This window comes from Monodelphis domestica, chromosome 5 (genome assembly GCF_027887165.1).
Source record: "Monodelphis domestica isolate mMonDom1 chromosome 5, mMonDom1.pri, whole genome shotgun sequence".
NCBI lineage: Eukaryota > Metazoa > Chordata > Mammalia > Didelphimorphia > Didelphidae > Monodelphis > Monodelphis domestica.
The window spans coordinates 198,260,520-198,274,731 of NC_077231.1; the positions used below are offsets into that span (position 1 = coordinate 198,260,520).

The following is a 14,212-nucleotide window of genomic DNA, read 5'->3' on the forward strand; positions in this document are numbered from 1 at the left end:
GCTCTATAGTTTTCAAATAAAGTAGCTAATGCTTGAAAGCCAAAAAAAGTAAATCCAGAGTTATTTTAAGCCAATGCACTTACTCTCAATCTCCCCTCTCTCTGTGGACTGGAAACAGCATATGGCCCCTTTGTTCACAGTTCAGGCACTGCTGTTTACTCTGAACTTCCAGGTTGCAATATGTTTTGTAATCACTAATAAGAACTACCTGCCACTGGAGAAATTCAGTCTGGTCAAATGCAGGAGCATCACTGTTCAATTCGCTTTCTAGCAGACAAAATGCCCTTCATGCATGGTTACTAAATCAAAATAACCAAATTATACATTCTGATCATAACTACTGAATGAAGAACATATGTTACTTGCATAAAGCTGGAAAAGCCAATAGCAATGGAGGTAATGAAGATAAAGCAATTGACAAAAGGCTACCCAGTTCTATGTGGTTTTGTTCCTGAGGAAAAGAACAATTTATGTTGCTTCAGGATTCATATTACCAAATGTGCCTGTTCACACTTTACTTAAATCCTAAGAGGCTACATGGTCCTGGCCTGCAGTTGACCCTGGGTTCTTCAGTGTTATACCAGAAGAATACAGACACTGGCAGATTCTGCCAATTTGGAAAGGCTTTAAGTACCAGAAGGTACTTTAGGGCTTATTACAAAACTAACCAAAAGATTCTTCTCCAGGTGGGTCACAAAGGGATGATAAATAGACAGAGGGCCAAATGGATAGATGGACCGAGAAACAGACAAAAATTCTTAAAGATCCACTGCTAAAATGGGAAAAGTTGTCATCAGTGACATGGAAGATATTGGTGATACTGCACTTCATTTAAGTACTGGAGTAAGTGACTACTTATGGATAAGAGAGTGATACACACATATCTGTTGAAAGGGGGAAATGTGTGAATTAATTGGGTAGCTAAGTATTTTGACATTTAGGGGAATTCAATCAAATAACTGGGCAATAAATGGTTAGCAAGGTGAGTGTAAAACCTGTACTAAGGCTGAATTTATAGAATTAGTGTAGGTAGGCCTAATGAGGCAGAATAATTTTGCTCTAGCCGTGAAATATTTGTGCTATATTTATCTAGCAAGCAGTATGGAGTAATAGATGAAGATTCCATTTGAGGAATCAAAAGAATCTGGCCTCATTCTGAAGTACCAATTGAATGGATGGGCTATATCCTATAAACTCTCCAAAGACTTCCCTTACACATGAGTTTTTAAGGGTTTTTTGGTACCTTTTTTGACATTCAATCAATATGCATTGATTAATCACCTACTATGTGTCAGACACTGTACTAAGCATTTGAATACAAAGAACAGCAAAAGACAGTCCCTGTTCTCAAGGAACTTATGGCTGAATGGAGAGAGACAACATGCAAACTACCTACAAACAAAATATATACTTAATAATGTGGAGATAGCCAAAAGATCTAAGCCACTACTATTTATCTGGGGGATTGGGAAAGCTTTATTATACAACAAAGGGATTTTGTCCAGGACTTTATTGAAGTTAGCTAAACCAGAAGGCAGGATTGAGGAGGGAGAATGCTTTGGATAAGGGTAATGATCAGTGAAAACAATAATAGTGTATAATTATATAGCAGTTGCTATGTGCCAGGCACTATGATGAGTATTTTACAAATTGGAAAATGCTTGGAGTCTAGTCATGGAGTATCTTGTTCAAGGAGTAAGACTAGGAAGGCCAGTACAACGGGATCACAGAGACCACGTAAGGAAGTAAGATTTAAGAAGTTTGGAAATGCTAGGAAGGAGTCAGATTGTGAAGATCTTTGAATGCCAAACAAAGGATTTTATATTTGATCCTAGAAGTGGGTCCTAGAAGTAGATAGGATACTACTAGTTATTATGGAACAGGGGACTGACATGATAAAATCTGCTTTTTGAGAAGATTTATTTGATAGCTACTAGAAGATGACCAAGAGGAGAGAGAGGCTTAAGGCATGAACACTTACTAGTAGGCTATTGCAATAGTCCAGTTATTGACTTCCCTGGCTTCCTTTAAGTCCCAACAAAAATCCTATCTTCTTTAGGATATTTTTACCAACATTTCATAATTCTAATGACTTGCCCCTATTAATTATCTCCTATGTATCCTGTATATAGCTTATTGCTTATTTGTATATATATATATATATATATATATATATATATATATATATATAGTCTTCCCTATTAGATTGTGAGCTCTTTGATGGGAAGGACTATCTTTTACCCCTTTTCCATATCCCTAGAACTTACCAATAAAAATACTTAATAAATATTGACTGAATGAAAAGAGCTAAGAAAAGGAAGCATATATGAGAAAAGTTATAGTGAAATCAATGAATCTTTTCATAGAGTAGTATTTCAAAATGCATAAAATAAAATTATAAGATTATGAAGAAAACTAGTTATATTTAAATATAGCTATCAAAACAATCAACAAATTAATGGATAAGAAGTTAAGAACCTATTTTCTGAGACTCATTATTTTCAGAGTAGGTACTTACTTGAATTCATAGAGGAGAGGATTTCCTTATGAGATATTCCCTACACAAATTAAATCATAGATCTAGTCTCTTCCTAAGTAAGACTCCCTTCCCTATAATGTTTGTCCAGTGAACTCATTCTCTACTAAAGAATTCTATGATGATGGACCTTGTTATTAAAAATTATAAAAACAGTGAAAATATATGCTCTGCAATATTCAGACAAGGATAGAAAGATTCCAAAAGTATGTATGTGGTTGATTATATATAATCTGCCTCCCTCAAACCATGTGGTTGATTATATATAATCTGCCTTCCTCAAACCAGACTGGTTAAATTTGGCTCATCACAAGAAGTTTCAGTTTCTGAATTCTTTTGACCACTGGCTACTAGTGAACAATGTCTATTAAGATATAGAAAAGTAGTGATCTGTGCTGACTGAGGGACTATCCAACCAATGAAATCATGCATCCTTGATAAGTTGAAGTTATGGCTTCCTGCCCAAAGTGGCCACATTGTTTATTTACAACTTATACTAAACCTTCTTCCAAAAATAATAGTAAAATGTATATATTTATTAAGTTCCTACTGTTTGTCAGGGTCTGTGCTAAGCATTGGCAATATAGAGGAAGGGGATGAGGATCCACTCTCTGCTCTCAAAGAACTTGAAGTGAAAGGAGGAGAGCATATGCAAACAATAATGCACAAATGAAATATATACAGGAGACAAGAAAAGGCTTCTTTAAGAAGGAGAGATTTAATGTGATACTTGAACGAAGTCAAGGAAATCTGAGGGTAGAAATGAAGAGAGAAAAGATTTCCCAGAATGGGAGACAGTTAAAAATTCCCAGTTATGAGATGCACTGTCTTATGCAAGGAGCAGTAAATAGGCCAATGTCATTGGACTAAAGAATAGGTGGAAGGGAATAAGGTGTAAATGTGGAAAGTGTCAGTCAGAGGATCAAATCCAAATATTGCTTCTGCTACCTAATTACTGGGGTTATCTTGAACAAGTCATTTGACCTCTTTAAATATCAGTTTCTCCATATATAAAAGGTGATAGTTTTGGACTAGATGACATTAAAGTCTCTTTGACTCTATATAATGATATATGTTCTATGAATAGGTATGAAACCATCATGAACCCATGCATAGCTATAGATGATCTCATGGCTGTCATGGTCTTCTTTTCTAGATCCCACTCTACTAATTTCTAGCACCATTTTGCTTCTTTTAGTGACTCAAGCCCTCTCCATCTTTCTCACACTGCTCTCCCTTGCATAAAATTTGCATCCTTAATCACTTAAATCCTTTGGAGAATAGATCTATGAATTCCTCCAACCCCCATTCTACCAGTCCCTAGGTTAGATAAAATTCCGGGGTAAAAGATGTATCGGTGTAATTTATCTGAAGCAAAAGGCATCCATTTCTAGAATTCTGACCTTGGAAGTTTCAAGATAGCATTTATTCAGTGGCTTTTATTTTTCTTTTTGTAAATTGGAAATCAAGATTATGTACATATCCAATGTTTCTATAAACTTATTTCCAAAGGAATTTTACCACTAGTGCCTTCCAAATTGCCACAAAAGAATTATACAATTCTTTTAAAGATGATAGTCTTGTATGTAAGCTACTCTGTATAGTTTTTGAGGCACATAAGTTTGGGAGATACTAAGATTCTAGAAATTACGTAATTGAATTGATTTTTATATCAAAAATACTCCTTTTAAAGTGGTCATATATGGAAAACCAAATATATAAACTAGCACGTTATCAGATGGTCACTGTTCACAAATAAGATCATATAATTTCAGAACTACTCAATAAAATAAAAGCAAGCTTATCAGTGGCAGACTTCTAATAACCAATAAATAAGAACTGTAAACATTTTATGGTTTTATTAAAAGGCAATACATTAAACTAAAATTTAGGGGGTTTTGTCTTAAAACTAACAAGCATCAAGAAGATTACAACAATATATCACAAGCATCATATACTATGACCAGGTAGGTTTTATACCAGGAATATGGAGATGGTTCAATATTAGGGAAATTATCAACATAATTGACCAGAACAGTAACAAAAACACAAGAAACCATACAATTATATCAATAAATGCAATAGATAGCTGTTTACAAACTAAAACACCCATTTCTATTTAAAACACAAGAGGGGGGCAGCTAGGTGGCTCAGTGAATTGAGAGCCAGACCCAGAGATGGGGGGTCCTAGGTTTATATCTGGTCTCAGACATGTCCTATCTGTGTGACCCCTGGCAAGTCACTTAACCCTATCCCTTACCATTCTTCTGCCTTGGAACCAATACACAACAGTATTAATTCCAAGATGGAAAGTAAAGGTTTAAAAGAGAAAAAAAAGCAACAACTAGAGAACACTGGAATAAATGAAACATTCCTCAAACTGCTAACATTTTTTTAAAATGTCAGCAATCATGAACTATAATAAGGATAAACTAGAAGCCTTCTCAATACTAGGAGGAATGAAACAAGGATGCCCTAACACTACTATTCAATATTGTGCTAGAAATGCTGGCTATAACAATAAAAGGAAGAAGGAGGAGGAGAAGGAGGAATAAGAAGAGGAGGAGAAGGAGGATTTAAAGGAATTAAAGTAGGAAATTATGCAATAAATCTACTATTTTGCAGATAAAAAAATAGAAAATCCTAGAAATAAAAAACTAAGTGAAACAATATTTTACCAAATTTGGAAGATATAAAAATAAACCCACAGAACATATCAGCAACTTCCTATACTACCAATGAAACCCAAAAGGCAGAAAGAGAAATTATATTTAAAATAACTGTACACAGTATAAAATACCTGAGAACTGATCTGCCAAGGCAAACTCAGCAACTATATGATCACAACTACAAAACCCACAATAAAGTCAGAGCTAAACAAGTAGAGAAACTTTAATTGCTCTTGGGTTGGCTGAGCCAATATAATAAAAATAGCAATTTTCCCTAAATTAATTTGCATATTTAGTGTCATACCAATCAAATAGACCAAAAATTATTTCATACAGAAATAAAAAAATAATAACAAAATTCAAATAAAGGACAAAAGACCTAAAATATCAAGGAAATTAATTCTAAAATATTTAGGAAGTTGGAATGGCTGTATCAGATCTCAAACTATATTCTAAAGCAGCAACTATCAAAACAATCTGGTACTGGCTAAGAAACAGAGTGGAGGACCAGTGGAATAGAGTAAGCACTCAACAAGAAATGGTAAATGACCATAATAATGTATTATTTGACAAACACAAAAAACAAAGCTTTTGAAAAAACTTGCGTTTTGACAAAAACTGCTGAGAAAGCTGGAAAACAGTATGGCACAGATCATCACCTCACACCATATACCAAGGTAAAGTCAAAATAGATAGAAGATTCAAAAATATAGTATAATCCCATAAAAATTAGGGGAGTACAAAATAGCTTACCTGTCAGACCCAGGGATGAATGAAGAATTCAGGCAATAAAAAGATATAGGGAACATTATATGATGTAAAGTAGATAATTCTGACTACATTAAATTAAAAAGTATCTGCACATGCAAAAGCAATGAAAACAAGTTTAAAAGGTAAAAAACAAAGGGAAAAAAAAGGGAAAAAACCTTTATACCAATTCTCTCTGACAAAGACTTCATTCTCAAAGATATAGAGAACTGAGCCAAATATATAAGATAAAGCATCTCCATACTGATAACTGGTTGAAGGAAATGAGCATATAATTCTCACAATAAGAAAATAAAACTCCCTTTAGTCATATAAAAAGTGCTCCAAAATCACTATTGATTAGAGAAATGCAAATTAAAACAACTCTAAAGTACCACCTCATACCCATCAGACCAGTGAGCATGATAAAAAAAAAAGAAATGATACATTTTGGAAGGGAAATGAAAAAGTCAGGGCACTAATACACTGCTGGCAGAGCTGGGAAGTAATGTGGTCATTCTTGAAAGCAAATTGGAACCATGACCTAAAAGTCATAAAACTATGAGCATGCCCTTTGACCCAGAAATACCACTACTAGATCTCTATCCAAAGAGATTAAAGACAAGGTGGAAATCTATCTATAAAAAAATATTTATGTTCTTTTTATGGTGGCAAAGAACTAGAAACTGAAAGGATGTCCATCAACTGGGAAATGACTGAACAAGCAGTGATATATGCCTATAATGGAATACTATTGTGCCATAAGAAATGACAAACAAAATGATCACAAAAAATCCTGGAAAGATTTATATGAAGTGATGCAAAGTGAATTGAGAAGAACAAGGAGCCTGTTGTACACTATCATAACATTTATGATGATTTGCTGTAAATGACTTTATTATCAACAAGGCAAAGATCCAGGAAAATTCTGAAAAATTTGTGATAAAAACAAACAAACGAAAAAAAGAGTGATATCCACCTTCACAGAAGGAACAAATAAAGTCCAAATGCAAGTTGAAATATACCATTCTTAACTTCATTTCATCTGTGAATTTTTCTCTAGTGTAAACAATATTTATCTTCTTTCACTACATGGCAAACATAAAAATATGTATTATATGATAATATATGTAAAGCCTATATCATATTACTTGCCTTCTTAGGGATGGGGGAAGAGTGGAAGAGAAAGAGAATATGGACTGCAAAATATCAGAAAATAAATATTAAACATTAAATTGATATATCATCTGGAAAATACAAAAACTTATTAATAAAACAAAACTTATTGGTATAGTCATTAGAGATCTAAACCTAGACAAATACCAAAAACAAATAAAAAGTTATTATTGAATATTTCCTATTTCACTACACATAATTAAATTATATTATACATATTTCATAAATTTTGAAAATAAGCTAAATGCTATAAATCAGCATTGGTGAAGGTTTAAATGCCCAAATTGCAACCTCAAGCTGCCTGTGAGCCCCCACATTACCACAGAAAGAGGAGGGTGGAAGTGCTCCCTTTGGGTGGTAGAGAGAGGACTGAGGCATGGAAAAATGTCCTCAAGCACTGAGAAGACTGGGAATGGAGCAGGTCCCCCTCCCCCACATCATGTATGCCAATACTTGATGAATGCTGCTATAAATCATAAATCCTTTTCAGTTCTGTCAAATAATTTTGGCATTTTAGAAGTCTCTTAATTAATGCTATTTTAAAAATGAATTATAAATAGAATGAACAGGAAAATATTACCTTTTTTATAGCAATATGGATAAAATGTACTACACAAGCTCCAAAAGGGAGAAAAAAAAACAACTCAAGGGTTCAAATGCATTAGATAATCCAACTAATAGAGACTATACTAAATTAGTAAGTTAATAAATATGCCATGTAAATGAATATACACACTTGCCCTTTTAAACCTAAAATAGGAATGAAATTGTCACTACTTGTAAACTTTCTACATAATGTTCCTATAGTTACAGAAGGGCAAATAACATTAATAGATAATTGACCTCTAATCTTTATTCATACCTTCCATTGATCAGTTGGGCAGAGTCCCTGGGCATTTTATTTTAAACTCATCACTTCCATTTTAGAATCAATATTATGCATTGTTTCCAGAGCAGAAGAGCAATAAGGGTTAGTCAATGGTGGGTTGCCCAGGATCACACAGCAAGGAAGTGTCCCAAGTCATATTCAAAGCCAAGATCTGACTCTCTATTCATTGAACTATTTAGCTATCTGGTCCCTCACCATTTTAAGTAAACAGTTTCAGTAAAGTGATATGGATGGAAGCCAAATTGTAAGGAGTTGCAGAAACACTGGGTGGTAAGTAGAGATATTAGTTGCTGACAACTTCTTTTAAAAGTTTGGTAGGAGGGAGACAGAACAGAAAAAATAAAGATGGAATTGTATGATAGGCAGCCAAAGGGAGGGCAAAAATTGAAAGATCTAAACATGTTGATAGTTATATGAGTAGTCAATGGAGAGGGAAATATTGTAGGTATATGAAAGAAAGGGGTTGACTGCTAGAGTTGTCTTGAAGGTAGAAAGAAATGGGATCAAAGACACAGGTAAAGTCTTGGGGAAGTAGTAGAAATACTTCATCTTGTAGGATGACAAGAAGAGTGTGAGGCAATAATGCCAAATTTTAATGGCATTAAAAAGAAGCTGAAAAAGTTGAGGTAGAATGTTCTCAGTCCTCTCAATGAAGATAAAGAAGTTACTTGAAGTGTGTGAATATGTTTGGAGGGAGAGGGTTTTGTTCAAGGCATAAAAAGATAGGGAAAGTCTAGAAGTCTCTTTGGGAAATGAGATAGAAAATTTATAAGAAGGATTGCTGAGCAACAATGAAGGCTCAACTGATTTTATGTACTATCTATTTGTAGCAGGTGAATCACCTTGAAAGAACAGTCATATAAAATGCCTTCCTTGCTTTAAAATTCAGTAGTCTTATTTTACAAGTCCTATTTATGTTTTATTTTTCATTCATCTAAATTCAAGCTATTCTTTCAAAAAGGTTGCCATCATCACACAATGGCAGCAAGAATCTACACTATGAAACATGATCATAGCCTGTGTTCCAGTAGATGCTAGATCTGGTCCATAGGCAGGGGGAGGAGGAGAGGGAGAGAAAAAAAGATGAAACATCTCCAAGGCTGCAATAAATATACAGTCAACTGTTGAGCTGTGGTGAAGTGGTTTCACACAGCAGTGGCTGGGAATGTAAGTCGATTTTATGCATTATTGAATACAGTACTGTGATAATTATTGTGAAGTCATCTCAAAGGAGCAATAAATTGTAAATACTCCAGTGCTGTTTTTGTTATTGCTTATCATCAGCTTCTTTGATGAGAACTCTGGATAAATACATTGCATAAATACATCACTTCAATGAGCATATTTGGACATGCAGAACTGAAGAACGTATTATAATACCAAATCAACTTCCTTTACTAGTATTCAAATGCAAGCAAAGAATAAATGAATTGAAAAATTTTAGAGTTAAACCATTCACAGCATTCTACTGTTCAAGCCTTTTGTTTGTTTGTGTGTTTGTTTCTTTACCTTGCAGCTAAGAGAATCACAATTTACTTAATTATCCATTAGGGAAATGAAGAGCACTATTATTATATTATGAGGGGCCTTTCAGGATCAAGTAGAAGGGAAAACACTTCTCTTAGAGTGAACAAATACTTTTTTCTATTATCCTTTCTGACTCAGTTTTGAATAGATTTAAAAGCATCCCATAGTAAGAGAAAACCCCATCATTCTTAGAGAACAAGTACTACATTCTTCAAGGGTAGGGACTGTCTCACTTTTGTATCCCTAGTGCCTAGGACTCATAATAAGTATTTAATAAATCTTTATTGAATAACTGTTCAACTCTAAAGACTATAAAGTTTCTATGGGATGGACACTTTATATTGAAGTTTAAGATTACAATTAAGACTGCCAGTGCATGCTTTATTTTTTTCCTAATTTGGAGGGAGTATAGACTTTGTTTCTGCAACCTTGAAGTGACAAAAAGATTAAGCACTTTTAAAGTATTTTTTTTAATTCTTTATAAACATATGTACCTAGTTATTATGTATTAGGGGATCTGTGTGATTACAAACTAGATTATTTGAAGGATATTTTGACCTTTCATCCTCTTTTAATGGACTGCCATTGCATTAAGTAAAGCTGCTGTAAAAACACAAATAATCTTCTTTTTGAATATCATTTTGCCCCAGTCCTATACTTCAGGCACAACATATGCAAATGATTCAGCCAATAAACATTCAAAATAAAGAAAGAATTATATTTGGGAAAATATAACAATAAAGAATTCCAATTTATATTCTAGTGCCATCAAATGAAAGGAAATAAGGCAGGATATTTGACTTGTAACACAGTGATTTAGGAGTATAACAAAAACTTGCAAATGATTATAAATGAGGAATGAAAATTGAATAACTTTTCATTTTTTGTTTAATATTTAGACTAATAAATTCATGGTAAGGAAGATTTTTCTAGTCCAAAAACTTCCACCAATTATATATATTCACAAAAGGTCTATAATTTAGTCTTAGAAAATCATGAAGAAGTTAAATTACTTGTCCATAATCATGTAACTGACCGTGGCATTCCATACTCTAAGGAAAGTGTTTCATCTGATATGTCTCTTTATTCAAGCAACAAATTTCAGAGATTATAGAAAAAGTTGGGGAAATATACAAGACACCTTAAAAGTAATGCTATAAAATAATTTTTTTTAAAAAAATCAGTATTCATTGGAATAAAATCCAGAGAGTCTAACTGCCAAGAGAAACCCAGGAACTATATGAACACAACTATAAAATGCTTTTCACCAAATGTAGGCATATCTAAAGAAATGGAAAAAATATTAGTTGCTTATTGGTAGGCTGAGTCAATATAATAAAATGAAAATTCTAACCTAGTTAATCTATTTATTCAGTGCTATACCAATCAAAGTTCCAAAAAATATTTTATAGAACTGGAAAAAAATAACAACACAATTTATCTAGAAGATCAAAGGTCAAGAATATTAATGGAATCAATTGAGAAAAAAAATGTGAGAGAAGGTAGTCTAGCTAACCAGATCTCAAAGCACATTATAAACTGGTAATCATCACCAAAAAATGTGGCACTGATGAAGAAATAGAGTAGTGAATCAGTGTAAGAGATTAGGCATACAATACATAGTAATTAATAACCATAGTATTTTAGTATTTGATGAACCTAAAGATCCAAGCATTTGGGACAAGGACTCACTATTTAAAAAAAAGAAAAACAATTTGTGTGAAAATTGGAAAACAGTATGACAGAAACTAAATACAGACCAAAATCTCAAATTCTATACTAAGATATGGTGAACATGGATACATGATTTAGAAATAAAAGGTGATACTACAAGCAAATCAAGGGAGTGTGGAAGATTCTGCCTCTCAGATCAATAGAAAAGGAAAGTATTTAGGACAAAATGAGAGATAGGGAGCATCATGAGATATAAAAATGAATAATTTTGATTATATTAAATTAAAAAGGTTTTGCACAAACAAAACCAATGTAACCATGATTTGAAGAAATACAAAAAAGCTGAAGGAAAAATTTATAGCAAGTATCTCTGATAAAAATCTGATTTCTCAAATATATAGAAAACTGATTCAAATTTGTGAGATTATAAGCCATTCCTCAAATGATAAATGATCAGAGGATATGAACAGTTTTCAAATAAAGAAATCAAAACTATCTATAGTAATATGAAAAAATCCCTATTGATTAGAGAAATGAAAATTTAAAATTACTTTGAAGTAGCACCTCATACCAAACAGGTTGGCTAAATCAACAGATAAGGAAAACAATACGGGGTGGAGAGAATATGGGATAATTGAGACACTAGTGCACTACTGGAATAGTGGTAAGCTGGTCCTTCTATTCTGGACAATTTAGTACTCTGCCCAAAGGTCTATAAAACTATGCATAACTTTTGAGCCAGAAATACCACTTCTAGTACTATATACCAAAGAGATAAAAATTAAAAGAAAGGAAAAAATGACCGATTTGGACAAAAAAATTTGAAATGGCTTTTATTTTTTTTTTATAATTTAGGGGATATCAATTGAGGAATGCCTGAACAAGTTATGATATAAGAATGTGATGGAATATTATTATGTTAGAAGAAATTTTAAGAAGTAGGATTTCAGAAAAACTAGAAAGACTGATATGAACTGATGCAGAGTAAAGTGAACAGAATCAGAAGATCATTGTACACAATGAAAGAAATACTCTACAATGAACAGAAATGAATTACTTAGCTATTCTTAGCAATACAATGATCCAAGACAATCCCAAATGTCTTATGATGAAAAATGTGGTCCATTTTTTAAATTAAAAAAGAATCTGAATTTTTCTTTCCTATACATAATGTAGTAATGGTTTTAATTATTTCAATCAAATAAGACTTAAAGAATGTTTCAAGAAATAAAAAAAAAATGTTTATTTTGATTTTTAAAAATCATTGATGATAAATAATAAGAACTCTACTTTTAAAACAATCAATTATTCTAAAAATCATATCCTACTATAAGACAGAAATTACAAAGTTAATATTTAGATAAAGGGACATTAAAATTAGAAAACTTTACTTAATTTGAAATTTGAAATATATAAAGAAAAATTTCAATTTAATAGAAAATTAGGAATAAAGTACAGAAGAAAAATAAAACATATTAATAAAACAATAAATGTGCATGATTTATATTTTATAACATAAAAGATGAGGTAAAGAATGAAATAAAAAAATAGAACTTATTATATTAATTGCAAGAAACACAGTCAGTGCCATCCAAACAAACAAGCAAACAAAAAACACTGTTGAGTCTGAATGCAAGACCAAAACATACTGTCTTTCACTTTCTTTCTTCATTTTTGTTTGAGTTTTCTTCCACAAAATGACTAGCAGAAATATGTTTTACATGTTTGTGTATGTATACCCTAAATCAGGGAGCAGGATAGAGAAGGAAGGAAGGAGAGAATTTGGAAATCAAAAATTCTTCAAAAATGAATGTTGGGGCAAGCAATTCAGAGGATAGAGCACTAGGCCTAGAGATCAGAGTTCCTGGATTCAAACCTATCCTTAGACACTGCTACCTATGTGACCCTGGGCAAGTCACTTAATTCCAATTGCTTTTAGCTCTTACTATTCCTTGGAACAGATACTTGGTGTTGATCCAATGACAGAAGGTAAAAGTTTAAAAAATGAATGTTAAAAGTTGTTTCTACCTATAATTGGGGAAAACAAGATAAAATCACATGGGGGTATTCATTTGAGAGTAGAATACTCATTTATATAATGAATTCAGGAATAATACCTATAGAATTTTTTAAATTTCTCTTTAATTTATGCCTACTGAATAAACTAAAGCAAGAGGAAGAAGGAGGAGAAAGCAGTAGAGATCATGTTTTCATGGCTGAAAACATTTATGTAGATCAAAGTGACAATATAAGGAGAGTTTAAGTTGCACTCAATGATTTACAATATCTCTAATTTGTATATTCATTAAAGTTGCCCTACATTTTCAAATGCATTTTAATCTACATAAATAAAATTAAAATATTTATGAATTAAAAAAACAAAATGGTATTGTCATACAGATACTTACATTTAGGTGAAGCTGGTTAGTCCAGTGACCAATTATTTTATATTCTGTACTTTTGTTGTTTATCTGATATTGGAAAATGTCATAACGCCCAGGAGCATCTCCGTTTTCATTGAAAGTGACTGGTGTCCCAGCACTACCTGTAAACAATTGGAAAGTAATTTTAATAAATAGAATAATAAATAGTTCAATAGAAAATATGATGATTTAAGATAGAAAATTTGTGATTACATTTCATCAAAGATAAAATGATTGTGAATCTGTAGGTTCTTTTGGACTATGCAGTATCACTTGCATTACAATCTGTCTGACTTTGTAATCAGGAAAGAGTTTTGCTTTAAAATAAAGTAAATGGTAAATATCACAGCTAGGTAATTTCTCCAAAAACTAAACAGACAAATTTTGAAAGGAGAACTAGTACTGGTAACCTTGAAGGTCACAAAATGTTCCTCTACAAAAGGTACAGATTTCTTTATTTAGAATAGCACTTGCATTATAAATACCCCAAATAATATTTTGAAACACGGCATTATTAGCTTATTATCCAAAAAGTCTTAATGTCACATGCCATTAAGAGCTCAAAGAGATC

General features: G+C 32.4%; 1 protein-coding gene across 2 annotated transcripts in view; it reads right to left on the reverse strand.

Annotated features, from left to right (window-relative positions):
* Nucleotides 1–14,212, reverse strand: part of GRM8 (glutamate metabotropic receptor 8) — a 1,023,203-nt gene that overhangs the window by 188,568 nt on the left and 820,423 nt on the right. For both annotated transcript variants that reach the window (XM_001365949.4, XM_056799656.1), the window contains exon 8: nt 13,627–13,763. In XM_001365949.4, the coding sequence (XP_001365986.1) occupies nt 13,627–13,763 (137 nt within the window). The remainder of the gene's footprint in view (nt 1–13,626; nt 13,764–14,212) is intronic.